This window comes from Chelonoidis abingdonii, chromosome 1, assembly GCF_003597395.2.
Source record: "Chelonoidis abingdonii isolate Lonesome George chromosome 1, CheloAbing_2.0, whole genome shotgun sequence".
NCBI classification, from domain to species: Eukaryota; Metazoa; Chordata; order Testudines; family Testudinidae; genus Chelonoidis; species Chelonoidis abingdonii.
Window position 1 is genome coordinate 139677341 of NC_133769.1, and position 13117 is coordinate 139690457.

Below are 13117 nucleotides of genomic sequence, written 5' to 3' on the forward strand. Positions count from 1 at the left end.
GGGCTGCCACCCGTCCGGTTTACCCCCAGACAGTCCAGGTTTCGGCTTGTGTGTCTGGGTACCGTTTAACAAGCTCTAATGTTCTGTTTTTTGATCTGTGGAAAAGGAAGCAACTCTAAGTGGAAGGAAGGAGGCAGCACAGCAGCAATAGCTGCCTCTGCCTTCAGGACCAGGCTACTCGTACTGCTTGTAGCGGCACATGGCCCTGCACAGCCCAGAAGTGGTGGGCAAGGAGGCCTGGGCTGTGCTTGTGAAGACCCTGCAAGTGATGGTGGTGGGGCCTTGGAGGAAGAGGTAGAGGAGGGGGCAGGGCCTCAAGGGAAGAGGTGGAGCAGGGCAGGGTCTTGGGGGAAGAGGCAAGGCTGGGGGAAGGACTTCAGGGGTCCGGTTACCAGCCACTAGAAAGCTGGCAACCCTAGGCTGGAGCAGGGACAGGAAACTGGAACTAGGGCAAGCACAGCTGCAGGCATGGTACAAATTGAGCAGCTATTGATCAGCTGTGGGAGCCAGACTTATATGCAAGGTTGCTAAACCAGTAGTGAGTCAGGGACTGTGGCTTCTCCATTTGTTTCAGGGCAGTACAGCTGGGCTCATTGGTTGCCTAGCAGCAAAGCTAGTCAGGGAGCAGGCCAGCAGCTGGCCCTAGCTGGTCTGGCCTCTGATACAAATCCAGCCTTCCCAGCACTGCTGCTGATCTGTGGAATGAGGGTTCCACTAAAGCATCACCCAATCTTTGGTTTAACAATGTGTAGTATCTGACAAGATGGGAAACTTTGGATCTTACCAAAATACCTATGTACAATGATTGTCATTCATGGTTTTGATCTGAGAATGCATTAATTATGGTTAAAATAATTATTTCATCATGAAATTGAATGATATTATTTTGTTGTTAATATCCCAGACACAATTTTGAATGATAAAAGTATGCTATTTTAAATGGGCCATTTCGCTGTTTTAAATGGGCCATTTTACTATTTTACAGTTTGATTTGTTAACCACTGTTTTCATTTTTTTTTTTTTTTTTAAATTTTCCATCTTATACTCCTGTATGGTGAGTCCACTGGGATATTGGTTGAGTCATTATTTCATTAATCCACCTCCTGGTAACATGCCTGTTATCTGGTCTAATGATTGACTTCCGTCCTATTGCTGCTTCATCTGGAAAATTGTTTTGGGTAGTAAATCTCTCTGAAAATTAGCGTGCCTCATTCCCTCAAGAGAAATTACATTTTGCCCTTTTTAATGTCAACTGTTTGGCCCCAAGAATTTTGTTGATTTTATTACTGATAATCAAGTTTGATATGATGTGTTTTACAGAAACTTGGCTTGCGCTGCTAGCTAATTTGGCACTAAGTGCAGCCAGGCCAGCTGATTACGTGTTTTTCCATCGACCCTGCCAAAATACAAGAGGTGGCAGGGTAGACACATTTACTCCTCCCTTCCTTTGCTGGGAAGTCTGATTTGGGTGGGTTCTTTTCTTCTTTTCAGTTCTTGTGATGCTTTTTATTATTGAGCATCTTCTTATATCTGTGTTTGTGAACATGTGTTGATTGTGAGAGATTTTAATCTTGGTGTGGCACAGGCAAAGGCTACGTCTGAGCAATTGATTCTAAATAAGAATTTAGGTGCCTATATTTAGACACACATTTCTGAAAATCGTATGTTCTTGGCCCTGCTTTGTTAAATAAGCTGCATTTTGAAATTGCAGTGATTAATAGCCATAGATAAGCACCCACAAAAAAGCAAGAAAAAATATTATTTTGGCTCAATATTTAATTTCTGGACAACAGTAGACTGCAAGTTGGAAGGAAGATTCAGCTGAAATAATGGAAGTAAATAGCTCACATCAGTGTTTTAGTAGTATAAGATTATACTCACTATATACAACACCTTTTCCATCTCGTGCTTTCACTAAAGTAGGATCATCAGCTGGGATAAATTGCCACAACTCCCTTGACTTCAGTGGGACTATGCTGATTTGCATTAGCTGCGAACCTTTGTCTTGCAAGATTGTTGTTTTGCTAAATTATCATTGCTGTATCTTTTTTGTGGGGATTTAGAGTATAAATCCAGAATAAACATTCAGTTCTCATCAGGTGGTCTTCTGTGAAAGAATCAGGAATCTATTTCCTCAGAAAATCAGTCAGGTCTAATCTAATTCACCTATGCATAGGTACTTCGATAAATATTATAGAAATACTAAGTCCCATCCCTTCTCTAAGGATGGTAGACTCAGTAGTCCAGTTTTCAGCATTTGTACTTGGGTTTGCTACAGCTCATTTTCATTCTGAAGTGCACTATTATATTTTATCCTCTTGTTTGGTGAAGGATACCAGCTGTTTAGATTTCCTGTATCATCTTCCTTTGACAGTCACTTTGTGTTCAACGCTGCATTCTCAGTGCAACCTCTTCTCCAACATTTACTTTGTAGGTGTATTGGATGAATTCCACAGGAATGGTAGCTATGCCATGGAGGAGCACTTGAAAGGGATGTGTAGAGTTAGCTGTTTCATTCAATAGTTACATGACTCTTGGCTGAAACTTTCATTCCAGGCTTTTCTGTTCCTTGTTTACATATGCCATTTTTTAACTGGTGATAATGGGAATGGGAGAATAAAATAAACAGGGCATCAAGACTGTCATGGTGGGCAGAACAGTGGGGAATGAGAAACATACATCAGCTTGTGTAAATTGTCACTCTACTGAAGTCAAGATCTGAGATGCAAACCTCACGTCTTGTGACATAATGTTGAGCAATTAAAACAAAACATAATAGCTATCTAAAATGGAGGAAGCCTAGCTCTACCTTAATTGAATGGATTTGTGCTCAACAACTATACATTAGTACTGTATAAGATGCCTTACTGGAGGACAAGATTGATTGTAGTTGACTAGGATTGGGATTATTTTTAAGAAGTTGATGGATACCAAATATTATTTGCATTATGGTACAGCTAGTGTTGGGGCCATTTATGATAGGCACTATACAAACACAGAACAGAGGGAGTCCCCAAAGAGGTCTAAATAATCTCAGCAGAGTATGGATTTTGGATATGAATCCACCTATTACTAACACTATGAAAAGGAATGACAAGAAGTGGAAGCTCCTTCACTGGAGGTTTTCAGAAGGAGCCATCCATTTCTCTTGGATGGCTTACACACAATAAATCCGGCATCTTGGCAGGGGATTAGACTAGATGACCTTTGCAGTCCCTTCTAACCCTATGGTTTTATGATTCTGTGAAACTTCTTGGGCAACAGGAGAAGAGTTGTGTTGGCACTATGGATGGAAAACAGAAGAGAGCCTGATGAGCAGAAGGGAACTGCGACACCTCTGTGAGGTAGGGCAGTGCAATTATCCCCATAGTATAAATAGGAACTGAGACAAAGTAGCTTGCTCAAAGTCACACGGGAAGTCTGTGCAGAGCCGAGAATTAGTTCTGGGTGTCTTGAGTCCCGGGTTAGTGCCCTATCCACTTGGACATCCTTCATCCCTATCATATCATCACTTTTGGTATCCAATATTTGTGGTAAATTCTTTTTGTATTTTTTTATAAATAGAAGGATTGTTAAAATGCTGATACTGGTACAGATATAGGTTCTCACAATATCTTTGGCATGGTATTTTATCACTTCCAATCCCTGTCTGAATCTGGCAATGCAATGCCCTGCTAAAATGCGGTGGTGATGATTGTATCCAAGCCCTCAGTGTTTTTAGTTCAGTAATTAAATGCCATATGTGATTAGTTACTTTAGCAGAAGTGAGAAATTATATTAATTTACTAGCAGTATCGCAGCACACTCATCCTCACTTCAGTTTCAGTTTTCCAGTGTTGGATTCAAGTATAGAGAATTTAACTTGAGCAACTGCATTTGCAAACATGACTGATATGCTTGGTGTCTGAGTGAATCATTGTGGATGGCAAGATGATTGATTGTTTTTGCTGAACCATGGAAACTTGTACACTGGACCCTTTAGCTGTTGCTTTTCCGAAGTAGCTTCTATCACATATATCAGCTAAGACTAGCCAATCATATTATGTGAAGCCATTGCAAACTTTGATCTACCACTTACTGTGTGTGTCTGCTATTTCCTGATATTTAATATCGTTTTCACAGAAAGACAAAATGTGTAAGGACTCGGTTGTTACACGACTTAATAACTCAAAGTAGCACCTTAGTTCATATCTGCAATATAATGGGCTACTCACTGTAACTTTGGCTACGTTTACACTATGGGCTAGAGATGTGATTTCCTAGCTTATGTAGACCCTCTCACGCAAGCACTCATCAAGCTAGCACACTACTGTTTTTAGCATAGCATAACAGTAGTAACATGCATTGAAGTGGTGGCAGCATGGGTTTGCACCATGATCACGAACCCCACGGGTATGTACTTGGGGTGGTGCCACCATTGCTGCCTACCGTGCTACTGTGGCTACGCTACTGTTTTTAGGATGCCAGCTTGATGAGTGCTAGTGCCAGGATATCTATGTGATCTGGGAATCGCACCCTCAGCTCTAATTGTAGACATAGCCTAAAGTTGTGAGATTCTGGTTCTAAATTTGAAAATGATATAGCTGGGCTATGTAAGGAGGAAATGTACTTGTGTCAGGCCTTATTCTATATAATGCATTTTGATGCAACAGAGTAGAGTTATTCCAATGAGCACAAGCAAGACTGGCATTGCCTTAAAGCTTATGAATAATATAGAAGATAGATAGTATTTAAGTAGTTCCTATTGAGCTTCCCCCCCAACCCCACTCCCATCATGGTTATTTTGCTTCTGATGGCATACACAATGCACATCTGTTTCTTTGAACGAGTATGTTAAAATACCAGTATACCTAAAGAGTTCAATTCCATTAAAAGTGGACGAGTGATTCCATGTTGATGAAATTTTGCGAAGCAACAGTTACTCAAATTCTCCAGCCAGACATGAATTCTGTGGGTGCGGAATTGCCAACAGCAACAGTTAACACTTCCACAAATGTGCTGGAGAATTTACTAACGTCGGTAAATTAATTACTTGACACTGCTCCCTAAATTGTGACTAACAGATGTAAAGTCCTCAAATGGATAGGATAGCATAATAATATAATTCAAAGGGGAGTTGTATAAGTAAGTGGTTGAGAAAGAAGCATCTTAGGCAGTTCATACTGACTAGACAATGGAAGAAGTTGGTTCACTTAGTGAAGCAAAATAGATAAGTCAACAGTGACCTAACAAAATGGTGGACAACAGGCAAATCATTGAGCTAGAGTGATTCTTAACGCTTTCCATACCATGACCCTATAGAACAACAGAGATGTTTCAGGAGCTTCTTCCCATTTAGACATAAATAGAGAAACATGGTTGCAATTCTCCATTGTCATATTTGCCATCTTCCTGAAGGTCAGAGTTGAAAGCCCATGAGCTAGACAAACTATAATGAAGTACTATATTTATGTAATACTGTGCTGTAAGCTCACAAATATGTGCTGGTTTGTGGCTGGACAAATATAATAGCTAAAAGTGATTGGAAAATGGTTCTCCCCTCCCACCCCATGAAAAATGAAAATGTTTCTGTGGAAAATTTCAGCATTTTGTCGAAAATAAAAAATGCCAAGCTTAAAAATCTTTCAATTTTCAGTTAAATGAACACATTGTCAAGGAAAACAGACACCTTCAATGAACTGTAGTTAAAATTAAAAAAGCATGGAACTTTTAAAACCAGCCTTAATAATAGCTTTGTATGAAATCTATGAAATACCATTGCATAAATTACAGCCAAAGAAAATTACAGTATTCATTGCAATCCATCAAAGAGGCTGCAGAGTCCTGCTTCAAATCATCAGGAAAAGTCAATAGATTGAAAGAAACATTTGAGAAGTTTTTTTCATAATGTGTGGATTGAAAAGTAAAACAGAGCCTCTGGATTTTGTTCCACTTGATTTTAATAGTGACTTCTCTTAGTGAAGTGGAAGGTACAATGCCAGTTTGCAAAATACTTTGGCACCTCAAAGTGCCTTCCTAATTCACCGTCAGTGAAATGTAGTTGACAGTAAAAAGAATTTGAGTCAACTAACACAGATTTGTTGCTTTGCTGATCATTTTTTGTCAAATGTATATTCCATACCACAAAATTCTTTGATAGAGTTTCAAAAGTGGATGTTTTTCAATAGATTAGTTTTGAATAGTTCAGAACTCATCTATTGAAAAACGTCCCCTCTTGAAACCTAATCAAAGAATTTTGTGGTATGGAATATACATTTGACAAAAAAAAGATCAGCGAAGCAACAAATCTGTTTGTCATCTGCAGAACAATATTTAAAGTTATTTGAGTAATAAAATCAGACAGTGCAAAGATATAGACAGAGAAGAATGCAGTGCCAAGAACTCAGATCCCGTGGGACATCAGCTGTAAGCAAAAAGGACTTGCCTAAGAGCTTCTCTGTTAAATAGTGTATGAATTGTTGGACAAAAATAATCCTCGCCAGCACAGAGCAGAGGTGGTAAGATCCAGATGAGAGTCAAGTATTTTCAGTAAACAATGATAATTGAAAGTATTAAAAGCAGAAAACAGAGTACCTCATAGTAGCAAATATAAATTTGTACTCAGAAACAAATGTACTGTAAACATCTTAGAAGAGTAATCACATCATACTCTACAGCACAGTGGAATTAAGGGTTCCAGTAGTCAGTTCTAAACCACACTGGAAAATAGGAAAGCAGATTCTAATTTGTGATAATGTCTGCAGCGGAAGAACCTGCTCGGGAATGATTCAGTTAAACCGAACTTCACCAATGTGTATCTAACTCAAAAATAATAATAGCGTCATTGGGGGGGAATAATGACTAAATGGAAAGGCTTGAAAAATAGTGCAGATGTGACCCTCATTGGAAGAAGCTTAGCTAGGATAGCATTTTCTTTTAGCAGTTCACTGGAAGGCTAGGTGATTTGTCCATTGAGAGAGTGCTCATGAGAGATCGATTTCATGGTCTGATACATTCCTCTTCCTATTGTATAAGAGTACTGGTGAGAATGTACTGATTGTAAATTCCTTGGGATTCCTCCTCTTAGGTTGGGGAAATGTAGGAAGATGTGGGAAACATGATTCTTATAATCCCAGACCAAATATGCAGCACTCTTTTATGCTGTAAATTTTGTTTACCATCCAACAAGAATCACCTGTTGCTGTTTTCTCCTCTTTATTGAATTTGTATTAAGTCTTTATTAAAATGATCTCAGTTTCCTATTGTGGGGCATTCTCTATATGTTAGCTGTGATTCCTTAGCATCTGATATCACTTCATGCAGTGTATGACTTTCCAACATATTTCTGCTCTAATACAAAAAGGTCATATCCTTCATCTGGTCTTTCCTCTTGGTCTATCTGTGACTGGTTTTCTCTCCAATCTATGCAGTCATAGGAGCCTGAGTTGGAAAAGACCTATTAGATCATACAGTTCTCCTTCTTGCCAATGCAGGATATAGTCCCCCAGATAGAGGACATAGGACATATTAAACTGATGCCTTGCTTTATTTTAGCCAAGAGGCTAAGAGAAGGCCTCTGGATCGTTACTGATTGACATTTAAACTCTCATCTGTTGTTAATTTTTCAACAAATTATTATCCAGAACATCTGCTCATGCCCAGCAAAATTTTGCTTCCTACTCTTAAAGCTGGCTTCCCCTGTGGACTGGTGAGAAATGTTACTGAAACCAGGCATTCTACAATTCACTCTAGTGTTTTGGATAAAGTTGTTCCATTGCAGAAATGTAAACTGAAACCAGTGTTTGGATCTTCATGGTTTGCCTCGCAGCTGAGGGCCCTGAGAGCAAAATATTGGCATAAAGAATGGAAAGCCTTTGGGGCTTCCCTTTGTGTTTATTTGGAAATATTATCTAATGTTCAACAGACATTTGATGTGGTCTACAAGAGCGCCTTAACATTCATACACTATACAAAAGATGGTAATACAGTTGCTCTTCAAACTTCTGAAACCAATAGGATGGGATTCAAATTTATTTTAGATACTTTAATTTGACTAGGATATTATACAATGGAGTACTAAACAATACAATTACCAAGTTAAAATAAGTGAATGCATCCTGGCCAGAGGAGGAGAATAATTTTGAATTAAAGGCAAGTGTAAATGTGCTCTAAAAGACTTTCAAACTGAGAAGTTACTAGATCACAGGCCCTGGTTACCATCGGAGACTTTAATCACCCTGATATCTGCTGAAAGAGCAATACAGTGGTGCACAAACCAGGAAGTTTTCGGAAAGTTTTAGGGGACAATTTCCTGGAACAAGTACTGGAGGAACCAACTAGGGGCAGAGCTTTTCTTGACCTGCTGCTCACAAATAAGGAAGAATTAGTATGGGAAACAAAAATGGATGAGAACCTGGGAGGCAGTGACCATGAGATGGTTGAGTTCAGGATCCTCACAAAAGGAAAAATGGAGAGCAGCAGAATACAGACCCTGGACTTCAGAAAAGCAGACTTCAACTTCCTCAGGGAACTGATGGGCAAGATTCCCTGGGAGAATAACATGAGGGGAAAGGAGTCCAGGAGAGCTGGCCGTATTTTAAAGAATTCTTATTGAGGTTGCAGGAACAAACCATCCAGATGTGTAGAAAGAATAGTAAATGTGGCAGGTGACCAGCTTGGCTTAACAGTGAAATCCTTGCTGATCTTAAACACACACAAAAAAGCTTACAAGAAGTGGAAGATTGGACAAATGACCAGGAAGGACTATAAAAATATTGCTCAGGCATACAGGAGTGAAATCAGTAAGGCCAAATCACACTTGGAGTTGCAGCTAGCAAAGGATGTGAAGGGTAACAGGAAGGGTTTCTTCAGGTATGTTAGCAACAAGAAGAAGGTCAGGGAAAGTGTGGGCCTCTTACTGAATCGGGGAGGCAACCTAGTGACAAGGGGTGTGGAAAAAGCTAATGTACTCAATGCTTTTTTTGCCTCTGTTTTCACGAACAAGGTCAGCTCCCAGATTACTGCACTGGGCAGCACAATAAGGAGAGGAGGTGACCAGCTCTCTGTGGAGAAAGAAGTGATTCAGGACTATTTAGAAAAGCTGGATGAACACAAGTCCATGGGCTGGATGCACTGCATCCGAGGGTGCTAAAGGAGTTGGCTGATGTGATTGCAGAGCCACTGGCTATTATCTTTAAAAACTCATGGCAAACAGGGGAAGTCCCGGATGACTGGAAAAAGGCTAATATAGTACCCATCTTTGAAAAAGGGAAGGAGGATCTGGAGAACTACAGGCCAGTCAGTCTCACCTCAGTTCCTGGAAAAATCATGGAGCAGGTCCTCAAGGAATCAAATCTGAAGCACTTAGGGGGGTGGAAAGTGATCAGGAACAGTCAAAATGTATTCACCAAGGGCAAGTCATACCTGACTAACCTAATTGGCTTTTATGATGAGATAACTGGCTCTGTGGATGAAGGGAAAGCAGTGAAAGTGTTATTCCTTGACTTTCGCAATTCTTTGATACAGTCACCCACAGTATTCTTGCCGGCAAGTTAAAGAAGTATGGGCTGGATAAATGAACTATAAGGTGGATAGAAAGCTTGCAAGATCATTGGGCTCACTGGATAGTGATCAATGACTCCATGTCTAATTGACAGCCAGTATCAAGCAGAGTGCACCAAGGATCAGTCCTCGGGCCAGTTTTGTTCAATATCTTCATTAATGATCTGGAGGATGGCATGGATTGCACCGTCAGCAAGTTTGCAGATGACACTAAACTGAGAGGAGTTGTAGATACGCTGGAGGGTAGGGATAGCATACAGAGGAACCTAGACAAATTAGAGGACTGGGCCAAAAGAAGTCTGATGAGGTTCAACAAAGACAAGTGCAGAATCCTGCATTTAGGATGAAGGAATTCCATGCATTGCTGCAGACTAGGGACCGTTGGCTAGGCAGCAGTTCTGCAGAAAAGGACCTAGGGGTTACACTGGACAAGAAGCTGGATATGAGTCAACAGTGTGCCCTTGTTGCCAAGAAGGCTAATGGCATTTTTGGCTGTATCGGTAGGGACACTGCCAGCAGATTGAGGGACGTGATCATTCCCCTCTATTTGACATTGGTGAGGCCTAATCTGGAGTATTGTGTCCAGTTTTGGGCCCCACACTACAAGAAGGATATGGAAAAATTGGAAAGAGTCCAGTGGAGGGCAACAGAAATTATTAGGGAGCACATGACTTATGAGAGGCTGAGGGAACTGGGATTGTTTAGTCTGCAGAAGAGAAGAATGAGGAGGGATTTGATAGCTGCTTTCAACTACCTGAAAGGGGGTTCCAAAGAGGATGGATCTAGACCAGGGTGGGCAAACTTTTTGACCTGAGCGCTGAATTGGGTTTCATAAATTGTATGGAGGGCCGGTTAGGGGAGGCGTTTGTGGCCCAGCCCCCACCTCCTATCTGCCCCCAGCTCACGACTCCTGCCCCATCCAACCCTTCTTGTTCTCTGATGGCCCTTCTGGGACTCCTGCCCCATCCACACCTCCCTGCTCCCTGTCTCTTGACTGCCCCGTCCAACCCCTCCTATCATTACTGACAGCCCCCCCGTGATCTCTGCCCCATCCAACCACCCCTTCTCCCTGTCCCTTGACTGCCCCCGGAACCCTTGGCCCTGACTTCCCCCCTCCTTCCAAACTGCCCCCCCCGGGACCGCTGCCCCCATTCAACCTCCTGTTCCTCCTCCATCCACTCCAACCCCTATCCAAACCCCTACCCCCGACCACCACCCCAAACTCCCCTGCCTTCTATCCAAACCCCCCTGCTCCCTGTTCCCTTACCATGCTGCCTAGAGCACCAGTGGCTGGTGGCACTACAGCCGCGCCACCTGGCTGAAGCCAGGCCATGCCGTTGCCACCCCCACGCAGTACAAAGCACTGGGTCAGGCCCCGGCTCTGCAGCTGCGTTGCCCCAGGAGCTCACAGCCCCACTGCCCAGAGGATTGCACTGGCGGCGGGGTGAGCTGAGGTGGCGGGGAAGGGGGAACAGCGGGGGAGGGGGGACAGCAGGGGAGGGGTTGAGGGCGAGCCTTCTGGGCCATGAGCTCAGGGGCCGGGCAGGACAGTCCTGCAGGCTGGATGTGGCCCACGGGCCATAGTTTGCCCACCTCTGATCTAGACTGTTCTCAGTGGTACCAGATGACAAAACAAGGAGTAATGGTCTCAAGTTGCACTGGGGGAGGTTTAGGTTGGATATTAGGAAAAACGTTTTCACTAGGAGTGTGATGAAGCACTAGAATGGGTTATCTAGGGAGGTGATGGAATCTCCTTCCTTAGAAGTTTTTAAGGTCAGGCTTGACGAAGCCCTGGCTGGGATGATTGGAGATTTATCCTGCTTTGAGCAGGGGGTTGGACTAGATGACCCCCTGAGGTCATTTCCAACCTTGATATTCTATGACTCAATGATTCAGTGAAGAAATATTTAATAAAGCTAGCCAAAAAATTTCTGTTGAAATTGTTTTTCAAGGGAAAATTGAGTTTTTGACTCAGTGAACTTTTTTGTGAAAACTCTCTGCTTTTCACAGACATTTTTGAATTTTCATTGAAACCCCCCCCTCCCCCAAAAAACTAAAAAGGATTTGTTTTTTGACTGAAAACCTTTTGGTTTTTCAACAAAAAGTCAAAATTTCCCCACAAAACATATCAGCCACACACTTTCAGGATATAGGTGTCCTACACACGCCTATCACAACATGTAGTGTAACTCATCCAGTGCGCTAAATGCCTTAATAACAATTAGGTAGGTAAAACCAGACAATCGCTACACTCTCAAATGAACTCTTACAGAAAAATAATGAAAGACAAGAAGTCCATATCACCCATGGGCGAAAACTTTTCACAAGATAATCACTCCATATCTGACCTCTCAGTCCCTGTCCTCAAAGTAAACCTGCACAACACATTCAAAAGACAAACCTGAGAGCTTAAATCTGTAACTTTGCTAGACACTAAATATCATGGTCTTAAGTAAAGACACTGGATTTATGGCTTATTACAACAGTCTGTAACCCACTAACCCCTCCTCCGCCCCAATTTTGTCCTATAACTGCAGAGGTACTAAAGGAACATTTCACCGTAAATGGTCACTTAGACTATATCTCAACTATTTATGCTAGACAAACAATCTGTTCCACCTTGTATTTAACTGTGACACCCTGAGTATATTTCCCAGAACTGAAGAAGAACTCTCTGTAGCTCGAAAGCTGGTTTCCTACAACAGACGTTGGTCCCATAAAAGATATTACCTCATCCACCTTGTCTCACAGGAAGAAAAACTCATTTTCTGACCAGTTCTCATATTTATGTTGAACTTTCATTGTTATAAGATGTAGTTTATGAGTAGAAATGTTTCCGATTACAGTTTATCCAATAGGTGATGTCTAATGGGTAAGAGTTTACATCTATTTCCTCTTGCAACTACGTCATCTGTAGGAAGGAAGAGGAAGTGGAGAAAGGTTGCAACCAGCTACCTGCCGCTGGAGTTCTTATCAAACGCTAAGGGTTGGATTTTCAAAATAGTTCAGCATTGGAGGGAGTTTTATCACTGACTTCAGTGGGAGAAGAGTTAAGCCAGGAGTTGTGTTCTGGTACTATTTTTAAAAGTTGTGACTCTTTCTTAGGGTTCTTCCTAACTTTCACTATAGCTTCATGACTACAGAGCTGTCCTACAGTCATAAATGTTAGTTGAAACTTACTGTAAATACACCACTTGTATGATTAGCAATACCATAAGTTAAGAAATGGTGCATTGCTGTTGCGTAAAGAAAATAAAAGCTATTTCTGGTGGGACAATGTGTTATGCCGTCATTTACACCCCTCCAGTAATGTAATAGCAGCTGTACAGTAATAGTAATTTTATATTGTAATTAGCTGCTTCTGCTTTGTGTGATGTACAAGAGGTTTTTGACACTTTGAAATCTTGCAGCTGTGCTTTCCTTACTGAAAGATATAATTTTTGCTTTTTTTCTGTTTCAGAATAAAAGCCATGGATTGAGCTTTGTGCGGATACACGCACCTTGGAATGTGCTTAGTCGAGAAGCAGAATTTCTTAAAATAAAAATGCCCACTAAAAAGGTAAGAACTGTCTCACTT

General features: G+C 41.5%; 1 protein-coding gene across 1 annotated transcript in view; it reads left to right on the plus strand.

The window, feature by feature from the left end:
* Positions 1–13117, plus strand: part of ANO2 (anoctamin 2) — a 337309-nt gene that overhangs the window by 76132 nt on the left and 248060 nt on the right. The window contains 1 exon segment of the mRNA XM_075070724.1: positions 13001–13099. Within this exon segment, the coding sequence (XP_074926825.1) occupies positions 13001–13099 (99 nt within the window).